The following is a 20,106-nucleotide window of genomic DNA, read 5'->3' as shown; positions in this document are numbered from 1 at the left end:
TCTGCATATCACGCCATGGCCAACGGGGCGGTAGAACGATGGAATGGAACATTTAAGGAAATGCTAAAGAAAGTAGCTATAGACAAGGATGAGGATTGGGACGTGTTCATCCCAGCAGCACTTTTCGCCTACAGAGAGGCACAAAATGAAAGTACTGGTTACCCGCCATTCGAACTTATGTTTGGCAGAAAAATGAGGGGCCCGATGAGCATCCTAAAGGATATCCTCACAGGAGAAGTGAGGGAATATAAGACAAGAGCTGCATATGACTACCTGCTGGATCTTAAGCAGCAGTTGCAAACGGCATGCAGTTATGCAACCCGCAAATCAGAAGATGGGAACGATAAAGCAAAGAGCTACTACGATAGATCAGCCACAACCAAAGATATCAAAGTGGGGGATCATGTGCTGATATTGAAGCCCCAACTATTAAACAAACTAGAGCTAAGGTGGGCGGGACCTTACGAAGTCTTAAAAAAATCGGAGACTTGGACTATGTTATTAAAACAGCGGACAGTACTAAGGTGGTCCATGTAAATCGGATAATGCTGTACCATCACAGACAAAAACTAGCCGACAGCAAGGGGCACCCCATGTTAGCGGCAGTGTCAGGAGTGGTGGAGGCAGAAGAAGAAAACCAAGTATCACTAACAGATGAGGACTTCGAATCGGGTATCCCATTGGACACAATAAAAACACCCGACATACTGGAAGAAACTAAGTTAAGTGATATCAAAATAGGAGTCACCCTGACAAAAACACAGCAGACGGACCTAAACAAAATTATCCAAGAGTACACAGCTGTTATTAGCAACTTACCTGGAAAAACAAATTTACTAGAACATAAAATAAAACTGACCAACATCAGAGCAATAAGAACGAAACCCTAATGCATACCATACGCCCGAAGAGAGCTTATGAAGAAAGAGATGGATGAAATGGAGAGACTGGGAATAATAGAGAGGTCCGACTCCGACTTCAATGCACCTGTAGGACTAGTTAAGAAACAAGTTAATAAAAAGTCTAGTGACAATTTAAGCGCAATTTCCTTAATTAATTTTTTAGAAATCACAGACCTACGTAAAAATCCCTTCGAACTTCCGCTCATTCGCTATGGTAAAATCCTTTCGAACCTCAGCGCTTGGCGCTAAAAACCTACACGATGTTCAGTTTAAATTAAAACTAGGCGTACAAGATGCTCAGTTTAAAATATATTAAAACATTTTTTGTGACCGAACGAAAGGATATTTTTGAAAACTTTCTTAGGCAATATTGGTTTAAATTATGGCGGGAATCGATTGGTAAATGTTTCAAGTCGCTAAGTGGTCTGGTTGCCGAGATATGGAGCAAAAACTGCATTTGCTCGAGGTTTTTTGGCTTTTCCGGGAAATCCAGGAAGGAATTCCGGGAATGTTATTGGCCCAAAATCATCCTTGGGACTTGCTTAACATATTTGCTTTGGAACTAGTCCTCGATATTGCTTCGTTGAGGAGGAGATACCACTTAAAGCTGCGGACACACATCCATCCATCCGTCCATCCATCCAGAAATGACGAGTTAATAATCGCAATTGTTCGTATGGAAATTGCGCTAAAAAGATGGGTCGACAAGGTTCTGTGTAGACTATAAGAGACTTAACGCAGTCACAGTCTACGACGCGGAACCCATCCCAGATACAGATGAGCTGTTCGCTAAATTAAATAGGGCAAAATATTTTACTAAACTCGACCTCACAAAAGGGTATTAGCAGATCCCAATGCAAAACGACTGCAAAAACTCACCGCATTCGTCACACCCTGGGGCTTATTTCAGTTTAATTACCTGCCCTTTGGCCTATGCACGGCATCCGCCACATTCGCTAGATTAATGCGAGTCGTATTATTAAAAGACTTGGAAAATGTGGTGTCATTTTTTTGATGACATCTGTATCTACAGCGAGACATGGGAGGAACACCTTATGGCAATAAAGGCGGTGTTCAATAGATTCAAGGACGCGGGCCTGACAGTAAGACCTGCCAAATTAGAGCTAGGGTTTGAAAAAATTAATTTCCTAGGGCACGTAGTTGGGAGGGGGCTACTGACACCAAGGAAAAAAACAAGGTAAACAAAATCTTACACGTAGCAATATCCACCACAAAGAAAGAGGTAAGATCATTAATGTGTCTTATATTTATAGGGTATTATGCTAAATTTATACCAGAATTCAGCGAGGCCAACGCAATACTGACAGATTTGTTAGCAAAGGGTAAGCCTGAAATGGTCGGATGAATGTAACCGTGCTTTAAGACTGGTCCAGAAACACTTCAACTCAGAACCATTTCTTATTTTACCTAATATCAATGAGCAATTTATCCTCAGGACCGACGCCTCGTCACGAGGTATCGGGGCAGCCTTGATGCAAATGAGAAATGGGGTTCTGAGCAGGGGCGGAACTACCATACCGCCAGACCCCGCAGTGCGGGGGGGGGGGGGGGGGGGCCCAGGACGTTTAGGGGCCCATTTCCGACCAAAAACAATGATTTTTTTTTTCAAAAATTATGTTTTCCATGCATCTTAAAAGTGGTTTTGTAAAAAAAAAAAAAAAAAAAAAAAAAAAAAAAAAAACAGGTCGACTATAGCAGAGATTGTTGCGTAGAAAAATATTTTAAAATCTCCAAGGGCTATAGTCTGAAAGGTAGGCAAACATTCACACAACTTCCATGACTTACTGCCCTTCTTTAAAATAGGGATGCCCACGAATCTCATTTACATAGTTTTGTACTATGTATAGTAAAAAGCAAATGATTTCTGAATTGTTATTTAAATAAGACGTACTAAACAATGGTATAGATATAAAAATCAATGTTTTCAAAATTGATATTATAAAAGCCAAAAATGAAAAAAATAAACATAACGCGAGAAACCATTCACGAATTAAGCTTACGTCTTTATATATTTTTGACCAGTTAAAAATGAAGGGAAAAAGAAAAAAAAATGTGTCTAGTTTGTTCTCTCAGAATGGTTATATATTGCAATGAAGTAGACTAAATTACTCTGTTTAGATACAGATTATATATATATATATATATATATATATATATATATATATATATATATATATATATATATATATATATATATATATATATTAGTTTCGTCACTGACAACTTGATAGTGGTTTTGTAAGTAACAAACAGAATACGATCTAATACAGTAGTGATGTTATATAGATACTAGCTAAGACATGCTGTTGCGTAAAAAAATAAAAAAATAATAAACACAGCTGTAGTGTGAAAGATAGGCAAACGTTCAAACCATTTCCATAAATTATTTCCCTTTTTCAAATAGACAAATAGGAGTGCTCAAAAGCTCTTTTTAATAGATTTGTAATAATCAAATTAAAAAGCAATTACTTATCTTAATTAATTTAAAAAAAAATAAGTACTAAAGAATGGTATAGTATAAAAATGAAACGTAGTTAAAGTTAATAATATAAATACAAAAAAAATAACATAGAAATAAACATAACACGAGACACCATTACTTATACAAAGCTTCATATATTTTAACCGACTTAATGATTAGAAGTATTAATCATAAATGAAAACAGAGATTTTTAAAACAGACCAATGCACTCATACACATGACATGTTGTTGTGATTAGATTTAATTGAATTTTTTTTTCAAAACCCGATCAGGCTAGAAAGGAGTATCCTATATTCGTATTGTGTTTTTTTGTCAAGAAATTTTAGATCTCGAAAAATAGGAGCTGTGTGTAATTGTGTGGTGACACCAATAGAACATTAGCTGTACATTTGATTGTACTTAAGTAATTTAGCCTTGTGTCGATGTTCTTACTTTTCCTTTTTTTTTTACAGATTTTTATCCATGTTAAAATCAATGTTTATATTTTTCAAGGGTTTGCGTCATTGTCACAAATATTTTGTTGACGAATTTTGACGCTTTTTGTCACTTTGAAACGAGTTGCAAAACTTTTTGAAACAGTTAATTATCGGCTTAAGTCAGTTTGATCTATACATTTTGTATATATTATGCTATTATTATGCTATGGAATAATATATTTAAAATTATAATAATTTGATTACAAATTTAGCCTAACCATATAGGGTAAAAATCTTCTAGAGGATTCAAACGTTTTAAAAAAGTATTTGTCGCTATGCTATGTTACTAATTTTCCTATACATTAAAATTTAAAGGACAAAGTTCAGCCAAAAGTACGTAGCTTAAAAAAAAATTAGATACATCCAGCTATAGCAGAACTAGAAAAAAAGGGCCACCCCGCAAAAAAATGTTTTAGGCCCCCCCCCATATATATATATATATATATATATATATATATATATATATATATATATATATATATATATATATATATATATATATGCATACATACAAACACAAATTGCGAGCATAGGGTACTTATTGCTGGCCTGTTCAGGTTTTGAAAAACAAAATTCAATTAAAACAAATTACAACATGTCATTATTGTCATGCGTATTTTTTTTTTAATATTAAATGTATTTTAATACTCTGACTTCCTGTAAAGGAGCTGTACATCATCTCAATACAACAATTCAACTTAACAATCTATGTTTATCATCCAGTATGTGTGTAAATTGTTTAGTATCCCAGTTTGTCATTTAAGCTTGTGCGTCCATCTCCAGATTGTTCTGATGGAGGTAACCACATAGCATAGTCAGGGTCCGCACTGTCAAAGTTAGGATTTGGTTTTGGCTTACTTGCTGCTTGACTTTTGTCTAAAGATTTCAAAAAAGATCTTGTAGAAGTCTGATGAAAGCTGTCTGATTTTTTTTACTGGCTTTTCTTCTGTTTTTGGTGGAGGGAGTGAGGGGCCTTTCACTATGTTTTTTTTTTGTTTTCTCTGATTTTGATGATTTATCTTTTATAGCTGTTAGACCAGTATTATTAGGACTTGGAGGGACTTCATTATCATTTGCTTTGTTGGGTGATTCTGAAGAAATGTCTTTAGGTATGGAACTACTTTCTTTACTAACATCTTCTTCATCATCATCTTCTTCTTCTTGAAAGTCGTCAGGTTTGAGATCAACTTGGGCTTGTTTTCTAACAGGTGTCTTTTTTAAAATTCGGTTTTTGTTGGGAATGAAGTTTTCTTGATTAAACATCAGCTACAGGTGTAGTAGCAGTAATTTACGGTTTAAATGGCTGCAGAGGGGGAAGTAATGCTGGTTTAGCAATATTCACTAGTTTTCTCAACTTTTGTTCTTCCACTTTAAGCTTGAGCAAATCACCTTTGAGCTTCATGCGGGTTTTAGTGTCCATGGCTCCGGATTTTATGGACACCATGTAAGCATCTAGTTCATCCATTTCTTCAGATGCTAATGCTTCAGCATCTGCTTTAGCTTTTTAAAGTTTATTTTCAATATCTTGTATCTGTGTTGATACTTTGTTATATTTTTCCAACAAAGAATCATTTGTTTCTGGTTCATCTTTACCAGCTTTCTTCATTCGCATTACTCTCTTTTTTACTTTCTCGTATATACGTAGTATAGAGAAAGTATTGTAATCGTGAAAAAAAAATCGAGATTTTTACAAATCTCGACGTTTTACACCTCACTGATACGGAAAAACATAATTTTGCAATCTTGTCCGTATGTCTGTGTGTGTGTGTCTGTGTGTCTGTGTGTCCGTGTGTAAACACGATAAATTGAGTACCGTTACAGCTAGGCTGGTGAAATTTCATATATAAGTATTTTATCAAAATCGTAGATCCGTATCAACTTTTGAGCGAATTCCGATAACCGGAAGTGGTACTTTTTCTACTTTGAATTTTTCAAAAGCCTATAACTTGAGTACTATTTCAGATAGATAAATGAAATTTGATATGTAAGTAAAAGAGCTAATTCTCTACCTTCTGTCAAATTTTGAGTAATTTCCGTTGACCGGAAGTACTTATTTACGCTATTTCCGATTTCTCAAAAAAACGCATGTAAATTTATAAAGTACTAATAATATTGCGCACTATTATGCGCTTTTTTATTTAGCGTTCACTTGGTGTGCATTTCTTTTTTCTACGAGATCTAATATATAAAGCTCAGTTCTGTAACGTGTGGCAAAAAAGTTTGTCGTTGACAGTTCTATGGATTTAAGTGTTAGATTTTTTATCGTGCTCATAGTCTAAATTTACGAATCAAAAAATTACCATTGAAAGTCTTTAAAACAATTTTCATTCTATTTACTTAGAAGAATAATTTTTAATTATGAACACGACATAAATTTTTTAAAAATTGTATCGACGTTTATAAAATTTCTAAAATTGTGTCGGAAATGTATTGACTGCACAGTTACTTCCCTTTAATAAAAAAAAATTCTTAATTAAGAAGAAAGAATTTACATTTTATTACTTTGTTTTTGGTGTTAAGAAAAAAAAAATAATTACATAATTAGCGGGGATTGATTAAGTGCAATGTCGTTAGGTATTTTTAACACTGCCTTTTATTTATTCTATACACTGAACATACTGTTCAATATTTTTTTTTTTAAATCAATAACATTTAATAAGCCAGGTCCTACAAATCCTATATGTTTATTTCTTTCCATTTACGGATAAGCTTGGAGTATTATCATTTTTGTTCACTAAATTGAAACAGGCGCGTCCGCCGGCGCCCTTGCACGGTTCGATTTGGCACCCTGGGCTATCGTGTGAGCGCTATGCTGCATAATTTTGTTTTTAACAGTGCGATAGACTATGGATAAGAAAGGTTACTATAGTCTTTAAGTGAATCAAATTCGGGCGTCCTCCGGCACCCCGACAGGGTGCTATTTGGCGCCCCGGGCCTTCCGGTGTACGCTATGGTATATACGTTCGCGTGAGTTCAAAAGACTATGAATAAGTTATGTACTATAGTCGTTTACTAAGTTCAATCAGGCGGTGACGTCATGGTGCGTCCTCTGGCGCCCAGACAGGGTGCTATTTGGGGTCCCGGGCCTCCCGTGTTCGGTTTCGCGCCTACGTTCATTAAAGTGAGTGCAAAAGACTATGAATAAGTTGGGGTACTATAGTCGTTTATTAAGCTGAAACAGGCGATTCCGCCCCGGGCTAGACTCTGAGCACTGTGCGTTTATGTTCGCGTTAGTGTTTTCTTTGTGTTTAGGTTGGGTTTGCGTTAGTGGTTGCGTTTTGATTTGGTTTGTTTTCGTTTGCTTTTTCGTTTGTTTTTTTCTTTGTGTTCGTATTGGTGTTTGTGGTTGTAGTTGGGTTAGTTGTTAGGTTTTTGTTTTCGTTTGTATTTGTAATTGTGTTAGCGTTATGTTTGCGTTTTGTTGTTTTGGTTTTGGTTTGGGTGTGCAATGCCGGGTTTATGATGATTACTAAACACACAGGTAATGGTCTTTAACAGAAAGGTTTTTCACAGAAGCCAGAGCAGGGCCTGGCCGGGACGGCTAGTTACATTCTATTTTAAGAAATGTGAGTATTTAAAATGGATTAAAAATCATGTCTAGAAGTCTATATCCCGAGTTGCCATCCCCTGTAGTGTTATATTAGAATATTCGAGAAAGTTTAGGGGAGATCACTCCCGGTTTATTTCTATTGTCCCAGTTCTGTCAAGACAAGTGTCCTCATCGCTGTCATAAAAATCATCGTCTTCCCATTTCTTCTGTTTACGCTTTCTGCTTTCATGCGTAGATGACCGCAACAAACGCAGTCGGTCTAAAATTCTGCAAGCTTCTAAAGCACAAGCAACAACAGCATCTTTTCTTTTTGCCTGAAACAATGGCTTCTGCTACAAGTTCTTCCCCATTTGGGCCATCAACAGGAAGTTCTAATCTGCATTTGTGTTTACCCATAGCTATTTCTGTGAATTGGTAATCAGATAAATCACAACCTTTTCTTTCATAAAATCCTTTTAAAGCTTTTTTAGGATCATCAATATACAAACTTTCATTTTCTGCTATTAAAGATGCAAAAGCATTTTCTCCTTCTTCCGTCTCTTCTGCATCATCATCCATTCCCCATCCACAGCCTCTGTCTTCTAACATTTTTTTTCAGCCTCTATCCTTTGCATTTCTTCTTGCATTTCAATCTGTCTCAGCAATTCAGCTTCCTTTTGAAATTTCTCTTTCTGAGCTTTCATTTCTGTAATGGTCATCTCACTCTCTTCTTCAAGATCTTGAGGAGGGCCCTGCAAAATGTGAAGCCTTGAGCTTCCTCCAAACTTAATAATATAACCAACTTTGAGTCTGTGGTATTTCTTGGGTGATATTTTATGTTTATTAACCCAAGCTCCGTGTGTGCTATCAAGATCATAGACAAACCATCCTTTATCTTTTGTTGAAAATTGCACAACAGCGTGATATCTTGAAAGAGATGGATGTTCCAGTGTAATATCACAGCTAGCGTGGAAGACGTCCAAATATGTAAAATGGTTTACTGGTAAGACATACTGTGTCTATGATACTACCATTTTTTAGCACATCAAAACTGTATTCCTGATCAGTCAAACCACTCCAGTCTGGTTCTTGATAAACAGAAGATGGGATAGTTAATTTTGACGCTTCTGTTGTTTGTTTATCTAGTGCTTCGTTTATTTTTTCTGATTTCGTTTTGTTTCTAACATTGTTATTTAATGTAACTTTGGCTTTATTTGTAGAAAGCGAAAGTGGAACTGCAAAATGTTTTGTTGATTCTGGCTCTGTATTTTCACATGAAGTTTTATTTTCATTAGAAAGTCCATTGTCTGAATTGATAGTCTCTAAATCAGGATCGTTCACATCACTTTCTGTATTCTTATTTTTCTCAGGCAACAAAACATTTGCAACAATCTCAGAATCGTTATTAGATCTAGCAGATGAATCAGGGTCGGTAATGCGTGTCTTTAAGGTCTGTTTTAGTTTATTTTCTATACGACCTCATAACCGATATACGGTCAAAAGAATATAATTTCTGAAAGCTTTATATAAGTAATGGTGTCTCGTGTTATGTTTATTTTATGTTTGTTTTTTTTAAATTTATATTATTAATTTTAAATACATTTCCTTTTTATACAATGTCATTCTATAGTAAATAATTTATTAAAAAATAATAATTAAAAGAATTAATTGCTTTTTAATTTGTTTAGTAAAAATCTACTAAAAGGAGCTTATAAGCACCCTAATTTTAATATTTATAAAAGGGAAATAAGTCATGGAAGTGGTTTGAACGTGTGCTTATCTTTGATAAGTTTGATTGTAGGTGAAAGAGGACTCGGCTTTCACGGTGGTTTAGAAACAAAGAGAAAAAGAATATACACGAGCTTGGGTTGGTGTCTACAGAATAAAGATAATCCAACCGCAGCTACGGTAATCTTTTTACAAAACAACCATTAAGTCAAAAATGCAAGAAAATTAATTTTTTAAACTAAAAAAATCATTTTGGTCGGCTGTGCCCCCCCCCACCCGCATTGCGGGGTCTGGCGACACTGTAGCTCCGCCCCTGACATCCAGAAAAAAAATTACTTGGGTATATGGAATATATATATATATATATATATATATATATATATATATATATATATATATATATATATATATATATATATAGCGTACGCAGGGGGAGCGGCCGCTCCCCCTATGGCCATTTTCAGCAAAGTGGCGCCTTTTTGGAAAATTTTTAAACTCAAAGTTTTAAACAATGATATTTGTTAAAAATATATTTTTGGTCGGCACATCTATGTAAATCACAAGATTTATTTTCATGCAGCGTAAACTCTGTGAATATTGTTTTTGCAATTACCAGTAAAAAAAGTGTGTGATCAATACAGTGATCTAACCCATACCTATCACTATGTTAAATAAACCGGTAGTGATCTCCCCTAAACTTTCTCGAATATTCTTATATAAAACAACAGGGGATGGTAACTGGGGATATAGTTATGATTTTTAATCCATTTTAAATACTTAAACTTTTAAAAATAGAAAAAAATCTCATAAAAAAAACATTGCGCACCAAGCAAACGCCGAATAAAAACGCGTATAATAGTGCGCAATATTATTAGTACTTTAAAAATTTACATTAGTTTTTTGAGAAATCGGAAGTAGCGTAAATTACTACTTCCAGTCAACGGAAATTACTCAAAATTTAACAGAAGGTAGAGAATTAGATCTTTTACTTACATGTGAAATTTCATTTATCTATCTGAAATAGTACTCAAGTTATAGGCTTTTAAAAAATTCAAAGTAGGAAAAGTACCACTTCCTGTTATCGGAAATCGCTCAAAAGTTGATACGGATCTACGATTTTGATAAAATACTTATATATGAAATTTCATCAACCTAGCTGTAACGGTACTCAAGTTATCGTGTTTACACACGGACAGACACACACACAGACACACACACACACAGACATACGGACAAGATTGCAAAATTATGTTTTTCCGTATCAGTGAGGTGTAAAACGTCGAGATTTGTAAAAATCTCGATTTTTTTTTTTTTTGCACGATTACAATACTTTCTCTATACTACGTATATACGAGAAAGTAAAAATGATCTTTAAAGAACACACAAAAGCATAAGTTAATTAAAATATATGATCTGAACTAAAAGACCGATATTTAGTTAAATGTAAGGTGTTATTCCGAATGTTGTTCTATTGTATCGAAAAGCGTGGTTTTATAGCAACTCTGATTTTAAAAACTTTCATTATGCTGTAATACTTTAGCATTTATGATGACGATATATTAAATTCTGATTATAGACAAAAACATTTTGTAAACACGAATAGTGTTAAACAATTCCATTATATTCAAAAGTAATTATTTATTTGTTTTGACATTTATAATTAAATGTGTAGATATATACATATTTATATTAAGAGAGTGATTATTTCCCCTATTTAACTTGTCTTAAATAAATTCCCAGGGATTATTATGTAAGAATTTTTTTTACAATAAATACAAAACAGATTGTGTTATGTTCATTGTTTTTGGTTGTAGTGTTTGTATACATTTTTTGAATTAATTAAAATTTGGAACGAATTAGTAGGCATGTCAATCCAACCACACCACACGCGTCATCACTTTCAATAGCTGCGCCATCATGTTTAATAGCTGCGCCATCACGTTCAATAGACGCGCAATGGTTTTTAGTCATGTAACACTATTGTAAATAAAACATGTAAAGTACTGAAAAAATTTTTCATAAAAAAAAACGTTTTAATAACAAGCTTTTATGTAATAATGCACTAAAAAGTAGAAAATAAATTATAGACTACTATAAAGAAAAGCGTGGGTGTCTTCCTTAACATTAGTTAAGGTTTCCAATAGATACTAAAGTGACCCACGCTTTTCTTTATAGTTATTTACATAGTTGTCTATAATTTATTTTCTACTTTTTAGTGCATTATTACATAAAAGCTTGTTATTAAAACGTTTTTTTATGAATTTTTTTCTCTTATTTCTTCAGAGTGCTACTTTCAATTTTTAGCGCAATTTCCATACTGGCAATTGCGATTATTAACTCGTATAGGGATGGATGTGTGTCCGCGCTTTAAGTCGTATCTCCTCCTCAACGAAGCAATATCGAGGACTAGTTCCAAAGCAAATATGTTAAGCAGGTTCCGAGGGTGATTGTGGGCCAAAAAAATTCCCGGAATTCCTTCCTGGATTTCCCCGAAAAGCCAAAAAACCTCGAAAAAATGCAGTTTTTGGCCCATATCTCGGCAACCAGACCACTTAGCGACTTGAAACATTTACCAATCGATTCCTGCCATAATTTAAACCAATATTGCCGAAGAAAGTTTTCAAAAATATCCTTTCGTTCCGTCACAAAAACTTAATTAAGGAAATTGCGCTTAAATTGTCACTAGACTTTTTATTAACTTGTTTTTACATCATAGCGAAGTAATGACATACAGCTAGTAATTATATATATATATATATATATATATATATATATATATATATATATATATATATATATATATATATATATATATATATATATATATAATACACGTATATAGAACGTGTTAAAAATTCGGAGCCTTTTTTGCTCTTTTCACTCCCCCTACAACGAAAACCTGGATACGCCTCTGATATATATATATATATATATATATATATATATATATATATATATATATATATATATATATATATATATATATATATATGTATATATATATATATATATATATATATGTATGTATGTATATATATATATATAATTTTTTTTCTTTGGGGGTGGGGAGGGGGATGACACCATTAGGTGCCGGACCTGGTGACACCCGACCTTGCTACGCCACTGCAGTAAAATACGCTCACTTAAAACTGGTTTAAATTGTAAATCCAGAAGCAACACAACTTTAAATGTCCTTTTAGTTTTCTTTGAAGCATTTATTGAACAATCTCTCTCCCGCCAAACAAAATATCAATAACAGCAGAGATGCTTTTAATTTACACTAATTTACAGTCAAATACTAATAGATCTAAATAAATAGAATTTGGCGAGTGCAGTTTATAGGCCTAGGTCCTAGCTAGCCTACACTAGACTATTGACTCGTGTGCAAAACGTTGTAAAGGTTAGTGTCGTGCGCAATGCTATTGGGGATAAAAAAGGATTGTGTGGGCGAATTGCCGTTAGGCCTACATCTTACTTTTCACATAGAAGCATAGTCCGCCTCTAGACCGTAACAAGCGTTTACACACTTTCTATTGTTATCAAGATCTCTAGGTCTAGTTCTTTGGCTTAGCAGTATTTAAAAAAAAAAAAACCAACAAAAGACTTCTTTACAAGCAACTCCTATAATGGCACCTAAATTTGTAAGTACTTTTATCGACTTCATGTAGACTTCTAGAATCTAGATCTAGATCTAGATCTAGACACTAGAATCTAGATCTAGTCTAGATCTAGAATCTATATGCATTGGACACGAGCGAGAAAACTCTCAAAGGTATTTGAGAGGTGTATAAATTAGTTTAAAAATCAGGCACGGCGTAGTTACAATTAATATGGTTATAAAATCCTGTCTGTCTGGTTTATTTCGGACTTTACTAAAGATTGGTTCTATTTGATGTTTTAAAAATTTTCGGTAACTAATTGAAAATTTAAAAACAAGCCAAAACAATTTGGTTTTCACGTGTAATGGCGACATAAACAATGGCATCCTGCTATTGGATAGGCCGACATTGATTTTATTGTACACATTGTAAGCTAAAAATAGAAAACTAGGTAATGGGGTTTTTAATTTGCATTGTTATTTAAAAACTTGATCTGCAAAGTTTTGTAAACAAATAGTTATCGATCACTAAGTTACTGTACAGCCAATCAATATTTGTCTTACGAAAGTGAAACATCCGGTTTTAACTTAGGCTTGATGAAAATAAATAGAAATGTAGCCTTAAACTCAACAAATTATTTTCAAGTTCTCTGGATTTACAACTTTTATAGCATTTATTCTAAAAATATAAAATTTCTAAATTAATTTTAGGCTTAAGTTTTTATTTTTTATTTTTTTTTTTACGGTCTAAATCTAAAAAGCACGTTTTTATTCCATGACAACAACACTATGGAAGGAATCTCGTCAACTCGCTTGTCTCCATTACTTAAAAAAATTAAAGCCAATTTAAGCAGCATTAAGTGGTAAGCCCTAAGGATAAGGTTAGAGGCCATTTAATGTTTATTTGATCTATTTTTAATATATTATTATTTATAACACCTAGATCTACATTCTATAATCTATCTATAGGTATATAGACCTCACTGCATTAGTATACTAGTTAATTATTTGTGATTTCCTTAAACAATATTTTATTGTTTCACTTATAGATACTGAGATAGTAATAGGAATAGGGCATAGATCTATATTCCTGTTAATTGTAGAATATACCTACGTATTAATATTATACTCTATTGTTCATACTTTGTAAATTGTTATATAAATAAAAAATAAATTTCACATTAGTTGAAGCTTTAAACACAATTTGTGTGGACATTTTATTAGCTGTCGGCTTATTTGAGATGGACAGTTTAAGCCTAGATTTAGATATCCGATGAGTCTGTGAAATTATTTCTTTCGGCACTGTGAAGATCTCTTAGGCAAGTTCATCAAAGGGCATTAAATAAGAGTAATAATTCATTATTGTTTAAGCCGCTTAAAAAAAAAGGTTATTAAATCTATTGAGTATTTTTCCTTGATGAATCAAAGCAAGAACATTTTTTTTCATTTGCATTACATGAAGGGGGGGGGGTATCTATTATTATTAATAGGGTTGAGTAATTAAAATATTTATCGGTATGTAACCTGATTGCCAGTTATACTCAGCTGAACCAGTTTCAAATGGTGACTCATCGCCTTGTCCACGCCCAATGACTGAACACATATGAGCTATTTCTCGCCAGGTGATTCAACACAATCGCTGCCCCTAGCCTAGGCCTACTACACTGGTATTTGTACTCGTACACATCTGTGACCTCAAGCTATTTACCACCGTTTAGCTTTCAAATGACTAGTCGGTTAAAATTCTATAAATAGAATGTCGAGTTGTCTTGAGAATGTGAGCTGTTGGGAAGCAGAACGTTTCAACCTTTTAACATCTCCCGTGTAAAGGTCACATAGATAAGAAATGCACTGCGCGAAGAGGTCGTTTTTTTCCTTTCTTCACGTCTTGTATCGATCATTTCAAACTAGACAAACTTGTTGCTATCTCAAATCTGTTACAAAGTACTGGTCTTATTGAACTTGGGTGTTCCTGATAATGACTAGGCTCTAAGTCAAGCCTACGTTCTCACTACTTAACTGATGACGTCACAATCCTGGTTGTTGTTTTCTTTTAACTCGGTTACGCCCACATGAAGCACTGAACTCACACGCTTTCTAATTTACTTTAAGTGGCCTTATAAATTTGACTGCAGCCTTATCAATAAACGTAAAAAAAAACTTCGGTAATAATTTGATGTAAATTTCTGAAAGGAAAAAAAAAATTGCATGCCAAATAAAACCATTCCGCTGTAAATAGCCCCGCCTAATGTGTGTTACACGAAAGTCTAAGGGAAAGTGTTAGTGCTATTACGCCGCTATTTAGTTGTTTCTAATTTTCAATAATTCATAATTTGTGAATTCGACAGTACCAACGCTGACACTGAAAATATTTCTTTAAAACACTATAAGTAGCTCGTTAAGGACCATACCCCCCCCCTTCCTCCCCCCCTCCCCCCCCCCTACGTTTAAAATCGTTGGCTCTGCTTGTAAACATTTAGAGTGAACACAGCTCACTAAAACCATGTAGGGGTGGGGAGGTAGGGAGAGCGTTTGCAGCTTGTTTTCTAACGGCTCGAAGAAGAGAATTATATATATAGATATGCTACCTACGGAAAACGAGGGGGGGGGGGGCGGTAACCAACTGAAAAGGTTGCAAATTTTACAGTTCATAGTTTATACACCATCATCCGTCAAGGGTTAGGTGTGACACTGTTTAGAGAAATTTCAAAATGTCTCATACAAATCGATGCCTTAATTGCTAAGTTACTGAACAACGGTTACAGTCATATCAAACACAACCAACACCCTTGCTCACAATGCATGTGATTTTTGTGCACGATTACAATGCTTCCTAGATCAATATTATACGAGAAAGTAAAAATGCATAAAAAGCGTTTTAATAATTTCTTCCTAAATATTAGTAAAGGTATCCAAAAGATAAAAATATAGTGACCTACGCTTTTCTTGATAGCTTTAAAAAATAGTAGTGTATTATTATTATTACATAAGCCTATTTAAAGTAAATCATTTATTTTTCTCCTTTTTAGTGCATTATTATAAAATATAGAAGCTTGTTTTTAAAACGTTTTTATGTATTTTAAAAAATGTTTGGTTACATCTCTCGTTTTATCTCATAATGATGTTCTTAGTTTAACTTTAACACTACACCGTTTCAACTCAGACACCTAGATCTAGATCTCAGTTCCATCTTTTAACAAAGTTTGTTTGTTAGTTAGACCATCTACTTGGTTATAGGCTACTTAGTCATAAGTTAGTTTCTCTAAATGTCCCTAGTGGTGATCCATCTTTTTTGTATCACTTTTCAAGTTTAAGTCGCATCTCCACCTTATTCTTGGCCTGCCTCTTTTTCTTTTAAATTGGTCATTCTAGGTGAGGGTCTTCAAGATATGCTAGTCATAGTCCCCCTCTTGTGGATGTTGAAACCCCACCCACATTGGTGCTATTTTTTTGATAAACATTTTATCCTAAATAAGTAGGCTTACAGTTCATGTAAATTAAGTCACATCATTTGAATTTCTAAAATTGAAAACATCTTTACCTGATACTAATATATATATATATTATATTGTTGTATTTTAGGGAGGAGGTGACAAATGTGGAATTTGTGATAAGACAGTTTATGCCCAAGAAAAGATTGAGGCAGGAGGTGTCCCTTTTCACAAACAGTGTTTCAAATGTTCTCACTGCAAGATGTCCCTTAAGTAAGTATACAGCCCCTCTCACCTTTCCCAGTGCCTCAAATGTTCTCACTGCAAGATGTCCCTTAAGTAAGTATACAGCCCCTCTCACCTTTCCCAGTGCCTCAAATGTTCTCACTGCAAGATGTCCCTTAAGTAAGTATACAGCCCCTCTCACCTTTCCCAGTGCCTCAATTGTTCTCACTGCAAGATGTCCCTTAAGTAAGTATACAGCCCCTCTCACCTTTCCCAGTGCCTCAAATGTTCTCACTGCAAGATGTCCCTTAAGTAAGTATACAGCCCCTCTCACCTTTCCCAGTGCCTCAATTGTTCTCACTGCAAGATGTCCCTTAAGTAAGTATACAGCCCCTCTCACCTTTCCCAGTGCCTCAATTGTTCTCACTGCGAGATGTCCCTTAAGTAAGTATACAGCCCCTCTCACCTTTCCCAGTGCCTCAATTGTTCTCACTGCAAGATGTCCCTTAAGTAAGTATACAGCCCCTCTCACCTTTCCCAGTGCCTCAATTGTTCTCACTGCGAGATGTCCCTTAAGTAAGTATACAGCCCCTCTCACCTTTCCCAGTGCCTCAATTGTTCTCACTGCAAGATGTCCCTTAAGTAAGTATACAGCCCCTCTCACCTTTCCCAGTGCCTCAATTGTTCTCACTGCAAGATGTCCCTTAAGTAAGTATACAGCCCCTCTCACCTTTCCCAGTGCCTCAATTGTTCTCACTGCAAGATGTCCCTTAAGTAAGTATACAGCCCCTCTCACCTTTCCCAGTGCCTCAATTGTTCTCACTGCAAGATGTCCCTTAAGTAAGTATACAGCCCCTCTCACCTTTCCCAGTGCCTCAAATGTTCTCACTGCAAGATGTCCCTTAAGTAAGTATACAGCCCCTCTCACCTTTCCCAGTGCCTCAATTGTTCTCACTGCAAGATGTCCCTTAAGTAAGTATACAGCCCCTCTCACCTTTCCCAGTGCCTCAATTGTTCTCACTGCAAGATGTCCCTTAAGTAAGTATACAGCCCCTCTCACCTTTCCCAGTGCCTCAATTGTTCTCACTGCAAGATGTCCCTTAAGTAAGTATACAGCCCCTCTCACCTTTCCCAGTGCCTCAATTGTTCTCACTGCAAGATGTCCCTTAAGTAAGTATACAGCCCCTCTCACCTTTCCCAGTGTTTCAAATGTTCTCACTGCAAGATGTCCCTTAAGTAAGTATACAGCCCCTCTCACCTTTCCCAGTGCCTCAATTGTTCTCACTGCAAGATGTCCCTTAAGTAAGTATACAGCCCCTCTCACCTTTCCCAGTGCCTCAATTGTTCTCACTGCGAGATGTCCCTTAAGTAAGTATACAGCCCCTCTCACCTTTCCCAGTGCCTCAATTGTTCTCACTGCGAGATGTCCCTTAAGTAAGTATACAGCCCCTCTCACCTTTCCCAGTGCCTCAATTGTTCTCACTGCAAGATGTCCCTTAAGTAAGTATACAGCCCCTCTCACCTTTCCCAGTGCCTCAATTGTTCTCACTGCAAGATGTCCCTTAAACAGCCCCTCTATCTTTAAGACCAAGCAAATGCTATTCAGGCTACGTTTTAGATATACTATCATGGGCTCACCCTTGCCTAAATTCATTTTAGCCTGTAGGCTTTAGGTTTGTTTTTTTTGGAGGGGGGTGGGATAGGTTTACCCAGAGGCGTAGCGACCACGGGGACAAACTTTTTATTTGCCCGCCCCTCCCCCCCCCCCTCAGGAGCAAACTTCATTTGCACCCCCCTCAAACTATTTATAATGCAAAAATGCAGCTAAAATTTCATTTTAATTTGTTTTTCCAACCCATTTTGGCGCCCCCTAAGGTCGGCGCCCGGATACATATGTACCCCCCTCCCCCTCTCGCTACGCCTCTGGGTTTACCCCTTGAGCTGAAATAAATAACATTACTTTGTCAGTACTCTCAGCATTAGTGTAAGCCTATAATTTGAACATGAACTTAGCTCAGACTGTAATTACAATTCATAGTTTATTTATAATTTGTTCAGATTTGCAGTTGAAGCTTTTTTAAAAAATTCTAGATATTATCAAATGAAATCATAAAGATTAGACATTTCCAAAAGCTAAGCTACAAACAACATTGTAGTAAATCAAGATATTCCACATTTTGACCTTTTGAAAATCAGACAATGTCCATGGCACTTAATACAGATAATACACTTAAAATCACACATCTTGATACCATTGAGACATGACATTGGTTTTAGTTAAGTTTCTATTGTATGTATTTGTAGATAAAGTTCTGTTGTATGTATTTGTAGATAAAGTTTCTGTTGTACATATTTGTAAAAAAAAAAGTTTATATTGTATGTATTTGTAGATACATTTTCTGTTGTATGTATTTGTAGATAAAGTTTCTGTTGTATGTATTTGTAGATAAAGTTTCTGTTGTATGTATTTGTAGATAATATTGGCTCATTCAAAGAAAAAAATAAAAGTAAATACTAATAAATATGCTTATTTTTCTAGTTTGCAAAATTATGCTCAAGCTGAAAAGATACTATACTGCAAGAATCACTATCAGTCTGAAGTGGTGGCCAAAAATTCCCAAATTGTCTCGTGATGAGTACCACAAATATGAAAAGTCATACCCTAAAATAACTTAGATTATTTTTTTAGTTTTCACTGTGTGATAGTTGTGTTGAATACACATATACAATAGATTTTACCTGTTCTTATTAATTCCAGTAATTTGAAACTTACAAGAGAAACATATAATATATATATATATATATAGATTACAATAGTCTAGTCTGTCAATTCCTATTGTAAGAATCACCTTAAGTTACTAAGTAAGATAACCAGCATGCCTCTTTGAATAATTTTTGTATGCTCTCTAAAATAAGATTGGTTAACATCCTTTGTATGTTCTTACAGTACAAAATTTCATTTATATTTTATACCTTAAACTTGTAAAATCTTTTAAAATGTGAATCACCAGAAAATGTTTCTGTAACTCAGTTCAAGAGGTGCTAATATATTTATGATTTTTTGATATATTATACTGTTGTTGACATTTTTTTAATAGTTAATTCTCATTATTATAGCTTTAAAAAAATAATTGTTGTATACATCTATCTAACAGAAATAAGATCCATATTCTATTGTTTTCTTGTGTACCTTATGTAAAAAGAAACCTGTGATGAAAGGATTTTGCCTTATTAAATGATTGATTTAGTCTAAAATAAAATTGTAATATTTCTATCAAAGTTACACAAACAATTATCTGCCTGAAAATTAGAGTATGTTTTTTTTCCACTTTATTTAAGTCCTAAATTTTGAAATATATAGATAATGCAAAATATGTTCATTGATATTTATTATGACTTTTGTTATGCAAGCATCATTTTTTTGACATCTTAGCATGCCATTTTTAAAAAGTAAAATAAAAAATTAAAATAAGTTGTTTCTTACATGTTGTTATTTATCATTAAAATAGATTACACTCCCGTTTCTGAAAATCCATTTAAATCATAGTTGCTGATATTTTTTTTTCTTGTGGTTAACCCAGTTTTGTATTATATTAATGTACCAAGCAGACTGGAGTTTTTAAGCAAAGATATTTGTTACTGTATGTTACATCAAACATTAAATCATTTGCCTAAGTCAAATAAACTCTGCTCCTAAGAATATCATAAGTAATA

At 34.5% G+C, this 20,106-nt stretch overlaps 1 protein-coding gene and 1 pseudogene across 1 annotated transcript; one reads left to right on the top strand and one right to left on the bottom strand.

The window, feature by feature from the left end:
* Nucleotides 1-4,534: 4,534 nt before the first annotated feature.
* Nucleotides 4,535-9,420, bottom strand: LOC131933731 (kanadaptin-like; annotated as a pseudogene).
* A 3,160-nt stretch (nt 9,421-12,580) lies between these two features.
* Nucleotides 12,581-19,862, top strand: LOC131934271 (uncharacterized). The gene is made up of 3 exons (XM_059290496.1): nt 12,581-12,779; nt 16,319-16,440; nt 18,932-19,862. Exons 1-3 carry the CDS (start codon nt 12,765-12,767, stop codon nt 19,023-19,025), a joined length of 231 nt encoding a protein of 76 aa, XP_059146479.1. The 5' UTR covers nt 12,581-12,764; the 3' UTR covers nt 19,026-19,862.
* The last annotated feature ends 244 nt before the right edge of the window (nt 19,863-20,106 follow it).

Source organism: Physella acuta, unplaced genomic scaffold (assembly GCF_028476545.2).
Source record: "Physella acuta isolate Inbredline_101_S28 unplaced genomic scaffold, ASM2847654v3 ptg000108l, whole genome shotgun sequence".
In the NCBI taxonomy this organism is placed as follows: Eukaryota; Metazoa; Mollusca; class Gastropoda; family Physidae; genus Physella; species Physella acuta.
Note: the sequence above shows the minus strand (reverse complement) of the source record. Positions and strands in the feature narration are given on the sequence as shown.

Coding starts and splice junctions, on each gene's coding strand:
- LOC131934271 (XM_059290496.1), top strand. Junction 16,441..18,931: donor CACTGCAAGATGTCCCTTAA/GTAAGTATACAG, acceptor TTATTTTTCTAG/TTTGCAAAATTATGCTCAAG.